General features: G+C 40.6%; 1 protein-coding gene across 2 annotated transcripts; it reads right to left on the reverse strand.

Moving 5' to 3' along the window:
• Positions 1-3,853: 3,853 nt before the first annotated feature.
• Positions 3,854-18,553, reverse strand: UBXN4 (UBX domain protein 4). 2 transcript variants are annotated; one of them, XM_071746501.1, is made up of 13 exons: positions 18,382-18,553; positions 12,869-12,971; positions 12,017-12,045; positions 11,088-11,206; positions 10,340-10,502; positions 9,791-9,893; positions 8,207-8,261; positions 7,928-8,092; positions 7,135-7,262; positions 6,302-6,404; positions 5,720-5,851; positions 5,175-5,383; positions 3,854-4,478 (listed from the first exon to the last, which is right to left on the reverse strand). In XM_071746501.1, exons 1-13 carry the CDS (start codon positions 18,461-18,463, stop codon positions 4,340-4,342), a joined length of 1,530 nt encoding a protein of 509 aa, XP_071602602.1. In that variant the 5' UTR covers positions 18,464-18,553; the 3' UTR covers positions 3,854-4,339. The 2 variants fall into 2 exon arrangements, with proteins under 2 accessions (XP_071602602.1, XP_071602603.1); XM_071746502.1 differs by lacking the exon at positions 12,017-12,045 and having other exon boundaries at positions 11,088-11,181; positions 18,382-18,534.
• Between the last annotated feature and the right edge of the window lie 1,388 nt (positions 18,554-19,941).

Raw genomic sequence — 19,941 nt, forward strand, 5'->3', positions numbered from 1 at the left:
TACAATCAATTAGTAATTGCATTTTACTTGAAATGATAGGCAGAATATTTGTGAATAATATACATGAGTATGTGGATATTTATACTTAATATTTTAAGCATTAGGAAAATATTAAATACATTAAATTTATTTGAGCAGCAGGATTTCATTATAAAAGCTTTATATACTTTTCCTCAAAGGAATGTTGTCCATGTACTTTTAATTTAACCAGCAGATGCCCCCAGTGAATTGTAGCTCATCTACCAAAGCTGAAGAATCAGGTCAAATTCAGCAGTCAGCCTTCCACCCAAAAGGTGGAAATCTTTGTAAGTGTATTGACAAATCCACTTACAGAAAACTGATCATGGTTTAAAATTACATTTCTCATTTAATCAAAGGGAAATTATAGTATCTATAGTACCATTTTAAAATATAATGTAAAAAGGTCAAATGAAGGAACATGAAACAATTACTTTTTTGTGTGTAAAATGAAATTTAATTATCATTTTATGATTCTACAATGAAGAGTTGGTGGGTGCTCTGCAGCAATGGCAGCTTTCATTGAGATTTGAGTTATGCTTTTATATGTGCCTAAAACACCTGCGTTCTTAAGGCACTTTTTTTTTTTCTTTTTTTTTTTTTTTTTTTCTGAGGTGTTATTTTTTTCTCTGGTGGTTGCTGCCATTATTAAGAGAGCAAAGCCACGTGTTTGTTTTATGAGGCAATGTGGCCAAGGATCTCAGTGTGGGGAAGATGTCCTGTCCTCAGTCTAAGACTTCATACTCTAAAGCATCACCAAATGCCTGGAATTTCAGCAGGGGAGCACAGGGACCCAGCTCCCAGGGGAATTTTCTCCCTCCTCTGGCTCTTCCAGGGTACCCTGGATGTCCCTGACTCATTTCTCACTGTGTAGCGTGCAGGGCTGCAGATCCCAAAGAGAGATGTTCTTCCCTTCTGAAGGAAACCAAGTACTGTGGAATTACAGGGCAGAGTCATCCAGGCACACAGCCTGTTTCCCAGGTTCTCCTGGGTTTTCCCATGCTCTTCCAGATGGATCACAGCACCTCAGGAGTTTTTATTGTTCCCTAAGCCAGTTAACGTGTTAGCACATTTTTTTTGTCTATGAGCAGGACCTGTAGCCATCAGGTGTCTTTTCTGGTCAATAAAAGTTGTGTGCATCTCTGGGAGAACATCAGAGCTGGCAGCATGGAGTGGATATTCTAGCAAAAGCTTCATTTATGTAACAGGACCAGGGAGGGGTAGAAGCAAAAGAAGGGGAAATCCTAAGAAGACACACATTCTGGGGGGGGTTCATGCTTTTCTCTGTTTTCTATTGCAGAATTCTACAATTTACTGAAAGTGAAAAGCGAAGAATTAAAGGTACCTGTGACTACTTTGGTCTAAATCACTATACAACTCACATACAACACAAACTATCCTGCTGGGGTTCTGTCCTATGACTCTGACAGGTAAGAGATGAATATAAATTAGTGGTCAAATAAAATACACACTCATAGAGCAGGGGCCAGCTGAGCAATGTAAACCAATAGCAAACAAAGCTGTGAGGCAGGTGTTTTAAGCTGTTACAACCAATATTAGGGAAAACATTCCCATTCCCAGTACCCATGGTGCTGTTATTTGCACCATAGCTCAGCAACAACCCTTTTTTTACAGATCTGCTTAATAACTGTGAATGCGAAACAGAGAAAAAGGAACTTTAAGGGGACCTACTAAAGGAAGGAATCTGCAGTTGTGAGTCTCCCAATGGTTTGGGACCAGCTGTAAACAGTATTTATTGTATTCCCTGCCCCCAGCCAGCCCCAGGTTATCCTGGTTTATAGATACTGCTCCATTTGCTGTCAAACAGTTGTTGATTCCCTCACCACATTGGACAGAGCTAAGGTCAAAGGCTAAATAGCTAAATCACTTCATGGTTTTAGTACACATATGTCAGGATTTTTGTTTAGATTTTGATTTCTTTCCCCAGCTTCAAAGGTAAACAATGGGAGCTTACTTGTTTTTCAGCTGAGAATTAAAGTAATGGTGAGGCCACACATGGGGGTTGAACATAGGCTGTTTTCTGAAACATTTCCATGGAAAATAGATTAAATTCTTACAGCTTCCCTTTGCTGCTGCATCCCAGCCCTGATGAATTAGCCCCACATGGGGACACTGGGCTCAGTCTTGCATTTCTGTAATAGGTGTGAATGGCATTTTTGTGTGCTCAGGCACTGCATTTATACATTGAACAGCAGAAAAGGTGTCAAAAGTACAAAGCTTTGGTGCTAACATCACATCCTCTGCCACAGCTGATTTAAGCAGAATATGACTGTAAAGCAAAGTATGGGAAGAGTGTCTTCTAGGAGACCTATGAGCACCAGCACAACCTCAGCCCTGCAGCAATCAGGCTCTGGGCACAGCAGCAGGCAGCTGGGAACTGTCCCCTGATCAGTGTGTCCTCCTCTGCAGAGGTGCAGCCTCAGTACCTGACCACAGCTGGCTGAACTCTGCTTCCTCATGGCTAAAGGTGACACCCTTTGACTTCCAAAAGCTGCTGAGGTACATTAAGGAGGAGTACAACAACCCCCCCCATTTACATGACTGGAAACAGGATCTCAGGACAAGGAGCCACAGGCTTCAGTGACTCTTGGAGAACACATGACCAATAGAGCTACATCAGCACAGCACTGAAAGGTAAGAAAGATGATTTAAATCTGCTCATCCAGCTCTCTAGAGCTGCAGTGGCTATAAAGCAAGTTGTGAAAAGCTGAAATAGCATGGCCATCACACTTGTAAGTTCCATGCTCTCAAGGGTTTACTCTACCCACTGCTGAGAGCCTTTGGGTTTAGCAGAAGCTGCCTATGGATACCCAGAGCTCTGCAGGGAGGAGTGATCTAAAGGAAGAACCACCAGCTGCATCTGGCAGGAGAAGGTACTACTCCTTGAGGAATACTTATCTTCTGGTTGGACTTGCTGAGCCTCAGAACTGCATCTTTTTAAAAATCAGAAAACAAACCCAAAACTGGTTTCAATTACAGCAGTGGCCAAGCAATGTCAGGGAAGGGCTTTTTCATCTCTGCCATCTCATACTGGGAGCTGCTGGCTAGATGTTCATAACACACTCAGTAACTGCCTTCTAGCAATGAGGCCTCACAAACATTTGTTTCAACACTAGTCACATGGTGATGGCTCTTCTCTGCTCCTAAACCTTTGTTTATTGGGTAAAAGGATTCTGAACTTGAAACTTTCATTGCTGTCTTCATCATCTCCTCTTGGATGATGCAGATCTCTTCAAGGGACCTGAGAGCATCCCCAGGAAGCTCTACTGCTTCCTAGTGTTTTTAAAGTTTGTGACTACACTCTAATCCAGGAGAATGCTCTGTTCTACTGCAGCTACTCTATTTAGTTTTTTCCCTCCTTTCCTTTATTTCATATACAGCATTTTTTAAATTGCATATCATAAATTATTCAAAAAATTAATGGAAGTAGTACTGTGCCTTCACATTTAAACAGAGTGCAATAATGAAATACCCTTTAAGCAGGAATCCAAAGCAGGGTGGGGCACAGGTAATTTTTAAGCCTAACACTGAGATCTGGAGTACACTTGGTGTGGGGGAGGGAAGGCTGATAACCTTCCACACAGGGTGACTATGAGCCCCCCTCCACAAGAAAAGCTTCCAGTTTCTTGTATTCTATTTTATGGGACAAAGAGCCATCTTCTTCATCCTGGATTCAAAACACTACTTCAGATATATTTTGCCAGATTTTAATAGGTCATTTAAAGTGGAACAAAACCTTTGCTGTATTCTGAATTTCAAGTGTATGATCTTAAGTGCTTGCTTCCCTATGACACAAGTACTTCAGCAGAGAAGATTTTCTGGAAAATAGTTTATTGAGTGCTTGGGGAATTAAAAACTACAAGGTTTTGCTTGCAGTTGCAGAAGCAAGAAAAAAGTTAAACATAAATTAATTACCTGATTTGCTATTTGTCGTGCTTCTGACACCCTCATTATAATCAGTCATTGCCTACCATGACCTTTATATTAATATCTGGCCCTTAATTTATGTAGCAGAATATTTATAGATTAAAAAGTGCCTTTCTATGGCAGTAGGGTAATGATTATGATAGCTGATGGAGATTTTCAGTCTTGTTAACTCTTTGCTTCTAGGCCTTACCTACACTCGTTCAGTTTCCTCTGATTTATGTGACTTTTATTCCATGCTCCACTGCAGGAATAAGAAATTAAATTAGTCAGTGTAAAATAAGCCCCACTTGTCCAGAAGCTTTAGTCAACTTAGATCAAGTAAGAAAGAAAAAAAAAAAAAAAGCCAGAGACTGATTATTGCAGTTACTCAAAACTACATTTGTTGTGTAGAATTTCCATTCCAAGTGTTGTTTTCATCTTCTCCATCATCTTGAGTCCTCAGTCTATAAATTTTTCCTTCTTTTTTGAAGTCTTCCCCCCGCTTTTCCACTACTCGTTTCCTGACTGCTTGCCTAGGGTACAAAAGACAGTGAGATTTGAGTTTCCCCTGGTGGTGTTTGTGTTTATTGCATTTACTTCTTGTGCAAACCATGCATCTCTCCCTCTCTTATCCCCAATAATAATCTCTTTCAGCCCTTTGTATCCTTGGGAGCACAAAGCTAGCTGAACACTTTTCATTTTGAGGGAAGACAAACTGGCAGAGCCTCATTTCCCCTGGGAAGCTCCTCTCATTGCAGCAGCCTGGAGCTGCTCTTGGGTACAAGGCAGATCTCTCAATTTCTCAGCAATACAAAACTTTAACTGTCAAAGCCAGACTTCAGTTGCTTGCATTTCTTGTACAACCATACCCTAAAAAAATCTGATCTTCAAAATTATCTTCCAAACTGCATCAGCTCAGGGGAAACCCATATTTATAGTTCCAGCTGAATTCCCTGTTCATAAATGACTGCAAGGCAATGCTTTTTCTACTCTGGAAACTGAAGTAGAAAAATAAGGAGCTTGCTTAATCACACATGCAAAACAAGTATCCTGTCTCATCTGCCACACAGTTTACCAGCCACCAGGTTAATTTTTTTTACCCACATGAAAGCACAGTAGCCAAGAAAAGGGCAGCAGTTGAGTCAGATCCAGTTCAGTTCCCCACTACACAGTGAAAACAACTCCTGGAAGTACTTTGAGAAACAGCTGCCTCCAGCAGTTGTGATTACCTGCTCTGCTCAATGCTGCTGGATGTCGAAGGGTGTGAATGTTCCTGCTGATGAGCTGATCTGGCAGCAGACTGTGAGGGGGGTGGACTGGTAAACAGAAAGTTGCTAATAAATCTCCAAACCGCTAAGAGGGGATACAGTATCGTGCCCAAGAACTTCCACAGATCACTGCCTGAAGCCTGAACAACGGAAGTAGCAGGTCTTCCTGCCTGGTCATGAACACAGAAAGAAAAACTTGTCAGATATTGAAGTCAGGTTCTGTAGACAGAGTATTTCATACATAATTTGAAAGTAGCTCAGTGGTCACAAAAAGACTCCTTTGGTTACACATTAGGCAAATATCTATTCCATCATTTATCTTCAGAAAAAAATCCTCCTCCAAAACAGTCTTTACAAAAATTAAACTTGTTTTTCAATCTGTCTTAGACATAGAGAAGACAAAAATTCAAGCCAGCTGTCCTGGCCAACTAACAGCAGATATTTGGCTATGGCACTGCTGTTTGCAAGGATACAAACAGCAACCAAAACCAAAACCCAACACCTACCGGCAGCAACACCACTGAGGCACTGGGTGCTAACTCCAGCTCCAGTAATTTTTTTCCATAATCTTCTTTGGTAAACTCCCTTCTGGGAAACATTGTTGCCAGGGAAAAATTGCCATAAGTATTACCAACCGTCTGTGAAAATAAAATAAAAAAAATCGCTGTTCACTTTCATACAACTGCACATCTGCCAGTTGAATACAAACTTGCCATACTGACCCAGGAGATCTCTATCAAGCTATCTATCATCTTCATTTAGAAAAAGGAAGTTTTTATATCCTACCATGCCTAACTAATGATGGGCACAACAGCAAACTACACCTTGGTGCTGATACTGCACCAAGCTGTAATCAGCTATTAGATATTAGGAAGAATTTCTTCACTGAAACAGTGGTGAAGCATTGGAACAGGTTGCCCAGGGAGGTGGTGGAGTCACCATCTCAGGAGGTATTAAAAGAAACAGGGAGATGTGATGCTTCAGGAGATGATTTAGTGGTTAAGGTGGTGTAGGACTGATGGTTGGACTCAAGGTTCTTTCCAAGCATGATGATTCTATGTAGCTAAGAAAATGAAACACCAATTTACCTGTGCAGCAAACTGCCTGGCTTCTTCCAGCCGTGCTTCAGATGGGAACTGGTTAGTAAAGGAAGATCCATCTGGGAGGCGGAACTGAATCCTGGCTATTGCACTGCAGGACATGCATGGGGGGGTCAGTCAGCACATGAACAGCTACAGATAAATGTTTAGTAGTGTTGAAATGTGCAACAGAGGGACAATTACCCTTCTTAAAGCAGCACAGATGGGTTCTAAATTTGGATGCACAGTTGATAACCATCTGCTTATGTACCACAGTGCATCTCCCCTGTTTTTAATCAAAGATCCATCACCATTCAAACGAGGTATTTACATTACACATACAAAAAAAAAAATAAAAATCAATGAAATATAAATGTCTTGGAATAGAAGTGCTGAGCAAAGCAGGAGACAGCTCTGACCCTGACAGCTGAATTCAAGCCAACTGCACAGAGAGCCAAACAGCTGGGCTGGCATCCTGCTCCCAGCAGGGCTGACATTATCTGGTCAATCATTATCTATCCCATTCTCACCTTATCTGGTTCCCCACCTAGCCCCATTATATGTGGAATTTACAAAGATCAGACAGAAAAAGCTCTAACTAAAGCAGAAAACAAGGAAAGGTAGTTAGGGATGACAGAAGGATGAAAGTTATCAGAGAACATAATATACAGGTAAGTAACTACAAGTAAGTAATATAAAAGAAAGTCAACTTCTCATGTCACTCAGCAGTTCAGCATGGCATTAATTAATAGATTAGTATGTATATTAGATCTCTTAAATTGTATCAAATTCCTTCACCACTCTCCCTAAAAAGAAACACTTCTTTCTCTACAGGAACCCACCTTCTCTCCCTTTGAGATGCTTCTCTTCTGGCCTCTATTTCAGCCTGTTTGGCCTGAAGAGCTGCAGCTTTTGCAGCTTCTGCTTCTTCCTTAGATTTTGCAAAGCGAGCTGCCCTCTCAGCTCGATCCTGTGAAAGGACCAAACAGAAACCTTTTACTATTAATTGTAGCTTAATATTAATTAAAACAGAGAGCTGTGACTTCTACTCAGCAAGGGGAAAAGACAGTAGTGCTGTTAAGAATTTTTCACTACCAAAGTGTATTCTCATGTCATTAGCCATGATGACAGTTCTCAGTGAGTCACTTCATGCAAACAGTTGTTAATAGATAATCTTCCTGTGCAAGTGTTACACTCCAGTGAAGATAAAGAGGAAAATGTTATGACAAGTTACACAACTGCAGTTATTATTTTTCTAGGCCAAAACCTAATAATAAGAAGGGATTTAAATTGTTATGAATTGTTTATGTCCATGTATGTACACAGATAAATACAAACTCAGAAAATAATCTTCACCCTCATTTTGAGATCAGCATTCCTCTGCATATTCCACAACTAAATACCCCCTTGCTTCCATTCCAGAACTATGCTTAAGCTGCAATTCTTTTCATGCTTAAATGATAACTCTCCACTTGACTCAAGCAATATGGCAGAGGAGTTGGTATATTCATTCAGATAGAAAAGATGGAGTATGAATGCAGAAGCTTCATTCTATATACACAAAATGCTAGAGACCCCAAAGACATGAGTTCTTACAGTGGCCCTTGTGAGAGGCAGAAGCTATCAAAAATTTACCATTGCAATCTGTTGCCTGATACGCTCCCTTGCAGCTTTCTCTTCTGCCTTTTCTCTGTTCCTTTCCTCTAACAAGCGTTTTGTCTGCTCTTCTTCCTGTCGTCTTTTGTACTCCAGCATTTCTTTACCAGTTTTTCTCCTTTCAATTTCTTTCTTAATTTCTCTCTGAGTAAAAAGAGACATAAAAATTGCAACCATGAAACTACCTTGGATGAGAGTAAGCCAAAACTGAAGTCCATTTGTTTAAAAAGGAATTAAGCATTTATTAAAACGTGTTACCTGTTCTTCTTCTTTCCTTTTTTCTTCTCGTCTTTCTTCAAGCTTTTTCGTTAGTCTAAATTTAAGAATACAAGTGAAAAGTCTTTAAGTGGCCGTGTCTGGTTTTAATGTTTTAAAATTTTAATGAAGCAAACACAGAAGAACAGCAGACATGAAAACGAACATGAACTGTAAGACTGTGTTAATACCTAATGTAACAGTAATGAATCATTCCCGTGCGGGTGTACCATGTATAAAAAGATGAAGTTGTGATTCACCAGTGAGTTCCCAACTTTAATGGAGTTCTAACATACTCTTTCTGTCCTTTCCCACCCAGTAAATAAATATTCTTACATCTTATGAACTGCTGCTGAACCAACTTGGAAGACAGACAATAGCAAATATTATTTATGATCTGTGGTAACAGGAACACTAAATCTCAATGTCTCCTTAGCTATTTAAGCCATCTGGTTTCTTCTGCACATTGCTTCCTAAAATGGAAAGCAAATAATATATAGCACTGATATAGATGCACATGCATCTGTCATCTATCTAGAAAGGTGCCTTAGTATATGGATTGACTTTAAAAAAAAAAACAAACAGTAATTTACAACATATTTTAAGTCTGGAGAAAGGGCATGCATGACCTAATAGCATGAGGAGTCAGATAATCAGAAAAAAATTATTTTTATGGAAGCAGGATTGCTTTTTAAAAAAGAAAACTAATTACCACAGAGCTTTGCCTCTTTTCCACAGAAAGAAATTACATAGATATACGCAGATATAGCACAAAATTTAAGACTGATTTTGGAAAGAACTTTTGGTATTTATATTAAAGTATTGACTGCATTTTCTTAACAGTGGTAAGTAAAAATTAAATTTCGGAAAAAAACGAAATTAAATGTAAAAGTGTTTTAATGTATTTTAGCAGTATAAATAATCCAGTTTACTAAGCATGTATTATTGGTTTTGCATAGAATGGTAAAAATAGTATCATTCTTAAAACTGCTAAAACCCAAGTTTATACAAAAATCTTGTATTTAAAAAGCAATCAGTTTCATCAGTTAGCCATGTATTCAACCAGATGTTTCTGGTCACCATACTTTAAAATATTAGAACTAGCATTGCCCATCAGACTTCACTACTGTTAACTGATCAAAAGTCTTAGAATAAGAGTAACCTGGCTTTTTCAATATGCCTTATCTACAAAGTTGTCAACCAGTCAAGAAAAAGAAATCAGGTGGCATCTGTACAAAATCTAGGTTAGCACTTTACCACCCCAGTTTCAAGTGCTTTCAGTTCAATGTTTTAACTCCTTCAAAATTTTGCACATTGTCTGTATTAAAGCTATATGAAAGGAAGAAGAATATTTAAGTTTTCCAGACTACCCTTTTCTTTCATGATAAATGAGATTAACTTAGAAGTTGTTTTCCCATCAACCCTAGTATTATCTACACAAAGTAAGACCACCTAAGTTTGACAAATGGTAACAAGAGTAAGCACCCAAAATCCTGTAATTAAGCCTGTTTGTTCAAAACCCTCAGAAACAACTGTCTCCTGAGAAACAAATACACTATGTTAGGAAGTCTGCAAAAGAAGATTTACCTTTCCACTTTAAGTGTGAGATCATTCACAGGCTGAGCATCACTCACTTGCTCATCTGAAGAATTACTTGCTTCCTGGCTTGCTTGACCTGAATTTTCTCCATCTTCAAGTTATGTACAAGAAATGAATGCATAGGAGAAAAAGAAAAGGTGTTATTTATTGCCATTAAAGATTATTATGCTCATTGTCAGCCATTATTCACAGCAACTAGGATATCTCAAGGAGATAAGGGTCTGCTATTTAGACTCCCACTGTCCCCCAAGAATTTTTCAGGTTACTAACCCAAAGAAACTTTTAAATCCTATTTTAAGAAAGCATACACAATTTTTATTGTATTATAAACCATAAGTTCTTGACTCATAAGAACTGAGCAGAATGACAAGACTTTTCCTCTAGACTTGCAAGAGCCATTCTGGGATACCCATGTTTTTCCTCAACAAGTCCATGCAACATATTGCCTTTTATGTACCACCATATAACAGTTTAAGAAAAGGCAAATTATTTCAAAAGCAAATTAGCTAACATTTATGTGAAAATACCAAACATTACCAGCAGGAAGTCTTATTGTCTCAGATGTAACAGACCCAGGAGAGTCACAAAACTCTGCTGCTCTGGGTTGTGTGTTTTCTGAAGCACCATCAGATTGAGAGGAGGGGCAGGGAGCAGATGACTGACTGCCATTTTCCAAAGGCTGCCCTTGGACTGTGTGCATCTAAGAAAAAAACAAGGCTCAGAAACTTGCCACATTTTTCACAAGTTCAAAGATCTAGACTAAACTATTTTTTGGAAATCAGCCCTATTTAAAACTTAACTAGAATTATCCCATATTGCCGGATATGATTTAATCACACGTTTCCTATTTTTTCCTAAAATATTTGTTCCTAAAGTGTTACACTTGAAATCAAGCAATAAAACTACCTATATTTATATTGTTTCACAGCATAATTTTATAAGTCCACATTACAAAGCAACATTACAAAACCACGTGTAATCTGAAAGAGTAATTGGTGTGTCATTCAAGTTTAGAGTTCGTATTTCAATACTAGAGGTGTTACACAGATGATATAAAAACAAGCTGTGACAAAAAAAATCACATAGTAATTCTACATAGTGCTTTCCATCATATTCTATTTATGTATTGAATTTAAGCTTGTGGAGTTTGCTGTTGGAAGGACATGGAACCTGTACTTCATCCCTCTCCAAGGCAGGTCCCCTCAGGGACAGGGACATCTCCTGTCCTGAGCACGTGAGCACACCCAGCACAATCTGAAGGATCCAGCCTGTTGGCAAGCATTACCTGTTTAACTTTATGGATTCTGGTAACAAGCTCTTCAACAGAAACACTGCCAGCAATGACTTCCAAAGGAATTCCATTGTCTCCTATAAAAAAACTGGATGGAACGCACACTACAGGATCTGCACAGCAACAGTTAAGGGCAGCAAACAACAAATGTTTATGAAGTAACTTTAAAAGGAAAAGGAGATGTCCTCCTCCCTACAGAAGTTTCTAGCCCAGTATTCTATCTACACCTGGTTGCCAGTACTCATTGCCAAGGGAGGAAGAAAAATGACAAAAATGCTGGAAAACATTACATACAAACATTTCTTCTTTTCATGAAATGGTTTATGCCAAAACATTTTTTCTCCTGCATGCACATACCTAACCAGTGAGTATGCTTTTGGCTTGAAAAAGTTTGTTTCAGTGAGAAACATCTTATGTAGACAATAGTAAATTCTTCACAGCATTAAGAAAAGCCAAGTTAAGGTACTGAATTCCCTCCCTCAGCATCACAAATAATTCCTGAGCTATACCCAGCGACCCATTTAAGGTATGCAGCTATTTACCTAACTTCATACCTCTGTAACTAATTCAATCCAGTCCACTACTTGTTCCTTCTCTGAACTCCAACTAGTAATTTAAAGCATTGCTTGTTTGTTTTCTAATGCAAATTATTTTATTTACATAAAGCTTTGGATAATTTTCGCTTTGGAGATTTATATAGGATTAACATAAAAAAACCCTACTTGTTTATTTTCCCTAAGAACTGACAGTAAGCTGAATACACAAACGGTATCTTTTAACTACAGTTTATTGCATCTTTTTGTTCAATAGGAAATACTCTTAATAACGTTGCTTGTAAATGTTTGCCTTAAGAACAGTGTTAACTTGTATAGAGGAATTATCTGTAATCACAATGTAATGTCTAAGCTGATCTCAAAGGATACAAATTTGTGAAAACTGCAGGCATGCTTCACTGTTTAAAAGAAAAGATTAATTTAGGAGGAGCAATCACTTCAGAACAACTTCAGATTCTCTTTCATCATAAAAATAACTGTCCTACCACCACACACAAAACTATTTAAATACTTGAAAGAACACTAAAAGCAAATCTGCATGGCATCTTCTCATTAACATTTTGCATAAGTGTTGACATGGTGATAATCCCTGGTTATCACAGTTGAGTACATAAGATTTAGGGAAACTGCAAAGAAGCAGTTTAGGAAAATCTAGTCTATTGAGTGCAAACAATACACTAAGTTTAATAGAAGGGCTATAGAGCATTTCCAAATACCACCATTTGGGGAAATGTCAATGCACTTCCTGCATATGGACTAGAACACTTAAATGTAACAAAAATAGCAGAGTAATTACCCAGAAACTTCAATGCTTCTCTATCCTGTGTGTTACAACAGTGACAAAGGCATTTTCTCTGAGGCTTTACAGATTTTTATCTTTCTGAATTCATGAGAGTTTTTAAATTCATTACGTAAATTGGCAAATTAAGTGCTTGCATTTTGATTCCAGCTCTTTTACATAACTTTTTTGTCTCCTCCTGTTGAAAAAAGATAGCCTCAAGCATTCTTTTACTGGCACTGAAATATACAATGAACATTCTGCAGAACACAACAGTAAAATTTGAAATTTGGAATTTTCTCAGGCTCCAGTGGCTTCAGGAGTACTGAATTCAGTCTGGAACCATGAATGCAAGCTAGCTGCATGTGGACTTCAAAAGCCTCTTACTCCTATCGTCATCAATGGAAAACTGCCTAAGAGACAGAATTAGAACAGGATCAAACCTTTTGGTGTCAATTTTAATAGCAACAAAACCATCTGAGGCAGCTTCAGTCACCTTCTCATCTTCCCACCTTGCAGCCATCTCAGTAGATTGTTCATCCTCACCTGCAACATACAGCACACGTGCAAAGCTAAACCCACCACAAATTACTCTTTGTTGTCTGATTTTAGCTTTGCTTCAGTTGCTTAAAATCACCTTTGAGAGACCCCCCCCTGTGGTTACTTTCAAGTAAGTTTATTTATTTTTATAATCTGGAGACAATTAACTCCAGCTGATCAGGCTTGCTAACATATCAAAACCCTAATATAAAAAAACCCAAAAAACTTGCCAAGCCAACAAGCTTTCAGAGACATTCAACTGCAGGGTGAGCTGGTCCAAGGGAGCAGAAGGGACTGGACCACACAGATGAAGCAGAGAGAGGAACTGGAGATGATGTTGAGCCTGATTGCATCATCCGATTATGCAACTGCTGAAGGGCCTCATTTTCATGTTACATGTTCAACATTTTGCTTCTACTCTCACAGTACGCAGGGAGATCCCACAGAGGGAACCATTGCTTCTCCCTGACATTATGCTAACATGTTAAAACTATCCACTGCTTATTTCTCATTATAAATGTAATTACATACTGCTAAAACTACGCTTTCCAGCCCTTGTAAATAAATAATTCAGCAAACAAGGTTTCAAAATCTGATGGAGTTAAAAAAAACAAAACACAAAAAACAGATTCAGAAGTGAAACAACATATATTGTACTTTTCTTCCAAAGCAGAGGCTTAGTGGGGATGTGGATTAACAGATTCTTTCCCATGAATAGTAACCATCTTTCAGCAAGTAAACTGGCCAGCAAACATTTGTTTACTTCAATCTGTGTAACTTCCTAGCAGCTTGGAATTGACTGTAGTCTTGATGAAGAATCTGAGTCACAAGTATAGAAGTATAGTAGTCCATTATTCAATGACAACAACAAACCTTTTGTTTGTTTCATCCCAGTTGCCATTTCATGCAGTATTTTTCACTTGGTAAAGATCAGGAGCTATATATGCAGTCCCTTGGGGAAGTACTGCTGCCTGAGGGCCAAGACAGTCTGGCCACAATGCTCATGATAACAGCTATCAAAAATAGACCAGTTTTGGAGAAGTGTTTCCCAACCATATAATAATTGATTTTTTCCCTGGAAGTACTGAGGTCAGTATGGAAGTGTTAACCTCTACTATTATCCAACATAAGTAAATATTTAGGATATTTTACATGAGAACCTTTGCTCTTCCTTTAAGTGCAGTGCTTCCAGCTGCAGTCAATGGATGCAGCTGCCCTACCCAAGTGATTTGGCCTTCTCCCCCATTCCCACATCATCAGGGACAGACAGCTGCTTCACCACACACTTTTTTTAAAAAAGGACATGTGCTCATCCAATCAGACTACTAAAAATATCTAGATTCTTGCCCAACCCTGACTTTTCCATACACACACAACTGCTGTAGAAGAATGCTGAAAGACACAAACAGGTCAGAACGTTCACAGTACAATCTCAGAGATGTGACCCATGAATGAAAACACTGCCAACTCAACACTTTAAAAAGCTCTGTGGCATGAAACACAGTTTAATATTGTGACTACCCACAGAATAGTTGCTTATTCTCATACATCTTTTTGTTTTGATAACCCTCTCTCATTTGGGGATTAAGGCTGATTTACTGCAGTTTTGTTGTAGTAATTACATCCTGAAATGAAAACTGCCAGTCACAGTCAAAGTATCTGAAAAGTCAAGAGGTCAAGCTGAACAAAACTTGACCTAACCATAATTCTGCTAAACACTGAGTCAGAACTGCTTTAGAATTCTAGTTTTCAAGATTCTCAGATTTCTTGTGTTCCTCAAACAAAACCTTTATTTCACTTTTCAGAAAGACCTCTACACAATTCAAAGTCACATGTGCTCACCTCTTAAATTTGGTCAGGTAAATTCAGATGTCTACATGGGGAAAAACGTACTCATCACTTCTCAAGTGCTTCAGGTAACTGGAAGAGAGAGACTTCTTCCATAATGATTTAGTTCCTGTACAAGGAACTTTCTCAAAACCATCACAGGCTGTCAAAGGACTTTAATTCCCCTTTTCCTTAGCACAGAGTCATCAGGGAAGAGTGTTTTCCTTTCAGGAAAGTTAGCTGGCTTCTCAATGTCCAGCATTTCAAAACTGCTCAGTAAGAGTAAGGATCGCCCATTCTGGAAATGAAGACAGGACATGAAGCTGTTCACCTCCTCCTCTCACATATTCAACTTCCAAAGCATTTTGATACACCTTGGCTACAAAATACAAACAAATACTTTGTGGATTGCAAACCAGTGCTTTGTAAAAAAATAATCTAAAACAAAGTTATGAACAAAGTAAGGAGTCTTTCTACAAAGATACTAAAGAGAGACAAACACTTCAGACTGAAGTTTTTTATCCCTTTCCTTCATTTTTTCACTGTGGAAAAGAACTTTTTATGAGCAGCCTGGTATTTTCATCATCAGAACATGTCTAAATTTCAGAATTAATAATCTTGGGCACCTCAATCAGAATAGAGAAGGTATCTGGAGGGGTTCCATATCAAATAAACAGTTAACATCAGATTAATAACTCAAATAATGAGAGCAGTATTTTAACTCTGCAGGCTAGAAAGAACAACTACCAACAACATACCAGAGACATTCACCAGACCTGTTTCAGTGTCATGAGTACTTTGTCCCTGTGCAGCAGCAGCAATTATTTGATGCCATAGAGTAATTCCTCTGGTCCCCAAACACAGCTTCTTTCCTTTATGCATACAGAAGCCTCTAATGTAACATCTCAATATTTAAATCAGTTTTGCAAGGCAGACACACTTCACCTTGAGCATCCTGGATATTATGGAGTGGCCCCCTTCACTGCAGCCTCCTGTGAATTCAACAGGATCTTTAACACACTTACACAACTGCATCACCAGAATATGCTATTAAGGTTTTAAAAACTGATCTAAAAAGTGTTAGGATTATAGCTGCAAATAAATATGTTAAAGGGAAAAAAAAAACTGGCTGAACAGCATGCAATTACAGTCACTAACACCACCACATTGTTGAGATAAATAGCTGCATTATTCCTTGCTTGACTGAAAAATGTTCTAGAATCAGAAAGTTCTTCACTTTTTTGGTGCTTGTTGAGAGAAGTGTATGAAGAGGGAGAGAGGGACAGACAGTAGCAGGAATCAGAGATGGACCTACCAGAATTCAGTAAATTTTGTCATGGCTGCATCTAGCATCTATCCTTCACAGTGGCCACCCTAAGATTTTCGTTTGTTTCACTATTTTTTTTCTTTATTGATTTTTTTGTCCTCATATACATTAATGGGCAAAGACTACAAAACAGAAACACTGAACACTTCTGTAAGTACATTCTCCTGCTCAGAAAGCCACTTTCAAATATTTGTCTCCAGTGTCTACAGGCAAGCCTGTAGTGCAAAGACTCAACCACTAAATGTGGGTCTACTCAAATCACAAACCAAATCCCTGCTAGCACAAAACCCTGCTATTCTTTCAACATTCAGCATCTACCAAACACACCTGTTTCCACACATTTTTGGGCTTCCCAGTTCCCAGCAGGCATAACAGAACTGCTCCACGGATGTATCCATCACAGGTCAGCTGCCCTGATCCCACTGTTCTAGGGTAGACTAGAACTCAGCACTACTCTCCAACACTTCAATTCTGGAGAGGTGGCTGCCCTAAGTAACACCCCCCTTTTTTCAGGACTGGTAAGAGCAAGCATAATAAAACAAATCCTTACAGTATACTCCAAGGTCAAAACTCAGTTACATCCCTTTATTCATAGCTTTATCTCCTCTCTGTATATCTGCCCATTTCTACATCCAACTACTCAACATTCACATCTACAAGAAATGGCCAGATAAGTGTACAATTTTAGTTTCTTTAAAAAATAATTGGAAATAAATTAGAAGTGCACTTCTCAGCCTCTGATATATATGTATAAAGTTCCAAATACTCATAAGTACTGAATGGCTACTAAAAAAAAAATCCTGTGGTGGACTGACCCTGGCTGGACACCAGGTGACCACCAGAACCACTCTGTCACTCCTCTCCTAAGACAGATAGGAGAGGGAAAAATGTAAAAACACACTCATGGGTGGAGATAAGGCCAGAGGGAGATAATTCAGACATTACTGTGACAGGCAAAACAGCCTTTACCTGGGGAAGCTAATTTAAACACCTTTCCCCTACCCCTTCTTTCTTCCTGGGCTTAATTTCACTCCCAATTTCTCTACCTCCTCCCCCACAGAGATGTGAGGAATGGATGTTGTGGTCAGTTCATAACATGTTTCTGCTGCTCCTTCCTCCTCCTTATTGACTATGAAGACAAGAGAGCTATTAGGCACTGTTGGTAAAGACACTACAGCATGTCTATTAAAAAGAATATTAAAAAGCCAGTGGTAAAAGGCTCTCTCATCATTGCACCCACCTGCCATATGATTTATAGGCTTTGAAATGCTGCCTTAAAGCCTGCACACACTACCCCATCCCTCTTCCAGCAGCAATACAGCATGTTTTGGGCCGAGAAGATCTTGATTTCCAGCAGTATGCTTACTATCCAGTAGAAAATGCTGTTCTCCGAGTATAAGAGTTGTGTCAACAAAGGAACTTAACTCCTTGAAGCTAAGCGAATCCCACGGCTCAGTAACTCTTACGGGAACACCACTGAAGGCCACAGGTTCAGCGTGGTTGTTTCTTTAAGGAGGTGTCTCAAAAACTTAAAGCCACAAGCACTTGAGGCAACAGCCAAACCAAAAGGAACAAGTTACACACACACACATAAAAACAGGAGGGGAAAGCTGGAGAGCCTGTCTGATGTCCTCCTTTACTCACTCATTTTTTCAGGCAGAAAGGAGATATACAGAAAGAGAATCCAAGCTCCTAGAGTTTCCTCGGTTACAGAACCAACAGCCCAGGGAGCTGGAGAGATAAAGGGCAGTGCAAACGAGGAGCTCAGAAAGTTGGGGCGGTGCGAGGGGAAGGGACATAGCGCAGACTCGCGGTGTCCCCGTCGAGAGCACCGCGTACACCCCGCGGCACCACCGCAAGGGCAATGCCGAGGCAGCCCAGCAGCAGGCCAGGCACCGCCGGGACCCGTACTGACACAGCAGAAATCCCGGCACCACGGGAGGAGGAGGCGGGGAAGCAACAGCTGCCCAAGGCGCTGCGGAGCCTCCGGAGAGCTCCGCCCGCGGGCCAGAGCAGCGGCAGCGCCGGCTGACAGGGCCGCGGGCAGCCTGGGCCCAGCCGGAGGAGCGGGCGGCCCGACTCGGGAGGTCCCGGGAGGCCTCAGGGACGGCAGCACAGCTCAGAGGCCTTCCTGAGAGGCGGCGGTGGCGGCGGCTGCTGCTCCCGGCCCCCTCCGCTGTGTCAGTGAGGGGGGGGGGGGTGGGTAGGACCCGGCGCTCAGCACCGCTCCGCTCCCCCGGGCCGGGCCGGGCTGAGCCGTACCTGACACGAAGACGATGAAGACGGAGCTCTGCTGCTTGGCGGCGGCGATGGCGGCCGGGATGGAGCCGCCGAACCACATCATGGTGGTACTGGTGCTGGTACCGGTGCGGCCGCCACCGCCCCCGCCGCTCCTCACCCGCCGCCACGCGCACGCGCCACCGCCCCTCGCGCGCCTGCGCCGTTAGCCGCCGCCCGGTACTGCCTCCTGATTGGCGGCCGCCCCCGGGCACGCGCCGGGAGGGGCTGGGGGAGGGGCTTGCGGGGCCGCGGGTTCGCCTCAGGCGGGCGCCATCTTGGAGTGCGGGTTTCTGGGGTGTTATCAAGGATTGTGATACACGCACCCCCACACCCCGCCGTGTCATGTATGAGGGAGGTGTTCGGGAGAAAGGCGCCCACACACCCGAGGTGCGCCCCTGGGCCTGTGGGGCCAGTGAAGTTGCAGTTAAATTTGGCCCCAGCGTCTCCACCCTGGGAAAGGCGAGGGTGCGGTGGGAAAATTTGCGGAGGAGGTAACTGACAGAAATTCACACAATCTGTTTAGAAGTGGACAGCGTGGCATGCACGGGTCTTCTGTGAGGTGGAGGAGGTGAGGCCTGGACGTCCTCTATGTTCCCTGGTAAGCCAGGCTGTGTGAGGGACCCTGGGACAGCACCACGTTGACAGCACAGCCTTAGCAGGGACACAGCCAGCAAAGGCAGACGGTATCCCATAGACATTTCACAGTAACAAGGACAGGACAACTTATGTCAGGTGCTCTGAGGATAACATTTTGGAAAAAATGCTGCACTTAATTTTTTCTGAAACAATTAGGACTATGTGTATTCTGAATATGTTGTTGAGTCAGATAACCATTTAATTTTGAAAGGCCAAAAAATCCAGTCTTTTTGGCCTGGAAAGCTCTTCACTGTTGTAATTTGTGTTTAATTAGAAAAGTCGATGGATAATGATAACAACAAAACAAAACTGTAGGGAAAAGAGGCAAATGAATTTTAACAGCAGCATACAAAATCAGTTATATCTCTGTCAAGGTGCAACATGGAAAACATAATCCTGCTCACTGGGTAAGCTTTGCATACAGGTACTGTGCTTCTGCAAGTTTCTTAAAGAAGTAACTGTCAGAAGGCTACTGCTTTTCTGCTGAGGTAGTATTATTATTTCATATTTTCTTTATGGTACAAAAGCTTTAAGAACAGTACCAAAAGTTAGATGGTATAATTTTTTTTTGATATCAGCAGGAAGACATCTCATATATCTGCAAAGAGAGGAAGAGGTTAGGTTGTAATGTGTGCTAGTATCTTAAGCTCTATGAAGAATATAGATTTGTTGCACTAATTTTTGTAGCATTCCCAACAGCTGTAGTTTGCATTTATTGCACCTCATTTGAAACCCTAAGTTGCATGAGAAGAGTGAAGTCTTGCACACTGTATTTTTTTGGAAACTTGTTTTGCAAGTTTGATTTTCAAAAATTTCTACACCAAGTTAGGAAGAAATTTGTTTAAACATAAAAAACAGGAAGGCTTACTAATGACTGTGGATAGTGAGCTTTTGTGAGCTTTTACA

This window comes from Heliangelus exortis, chromosome 6, assembly GCF_036169615.1.
Source record: "Heliangelus exortis chromosome 6, bHelExo1.hap1, whole genome shotgun sequence".
In the NCBI taxonomy this organism is placed as follows: Eukaryota; Metazoa; Chordata; class Aves; order Apodiformes; family Trochilidae; genus Heliangelus; species Heliangelus exortis.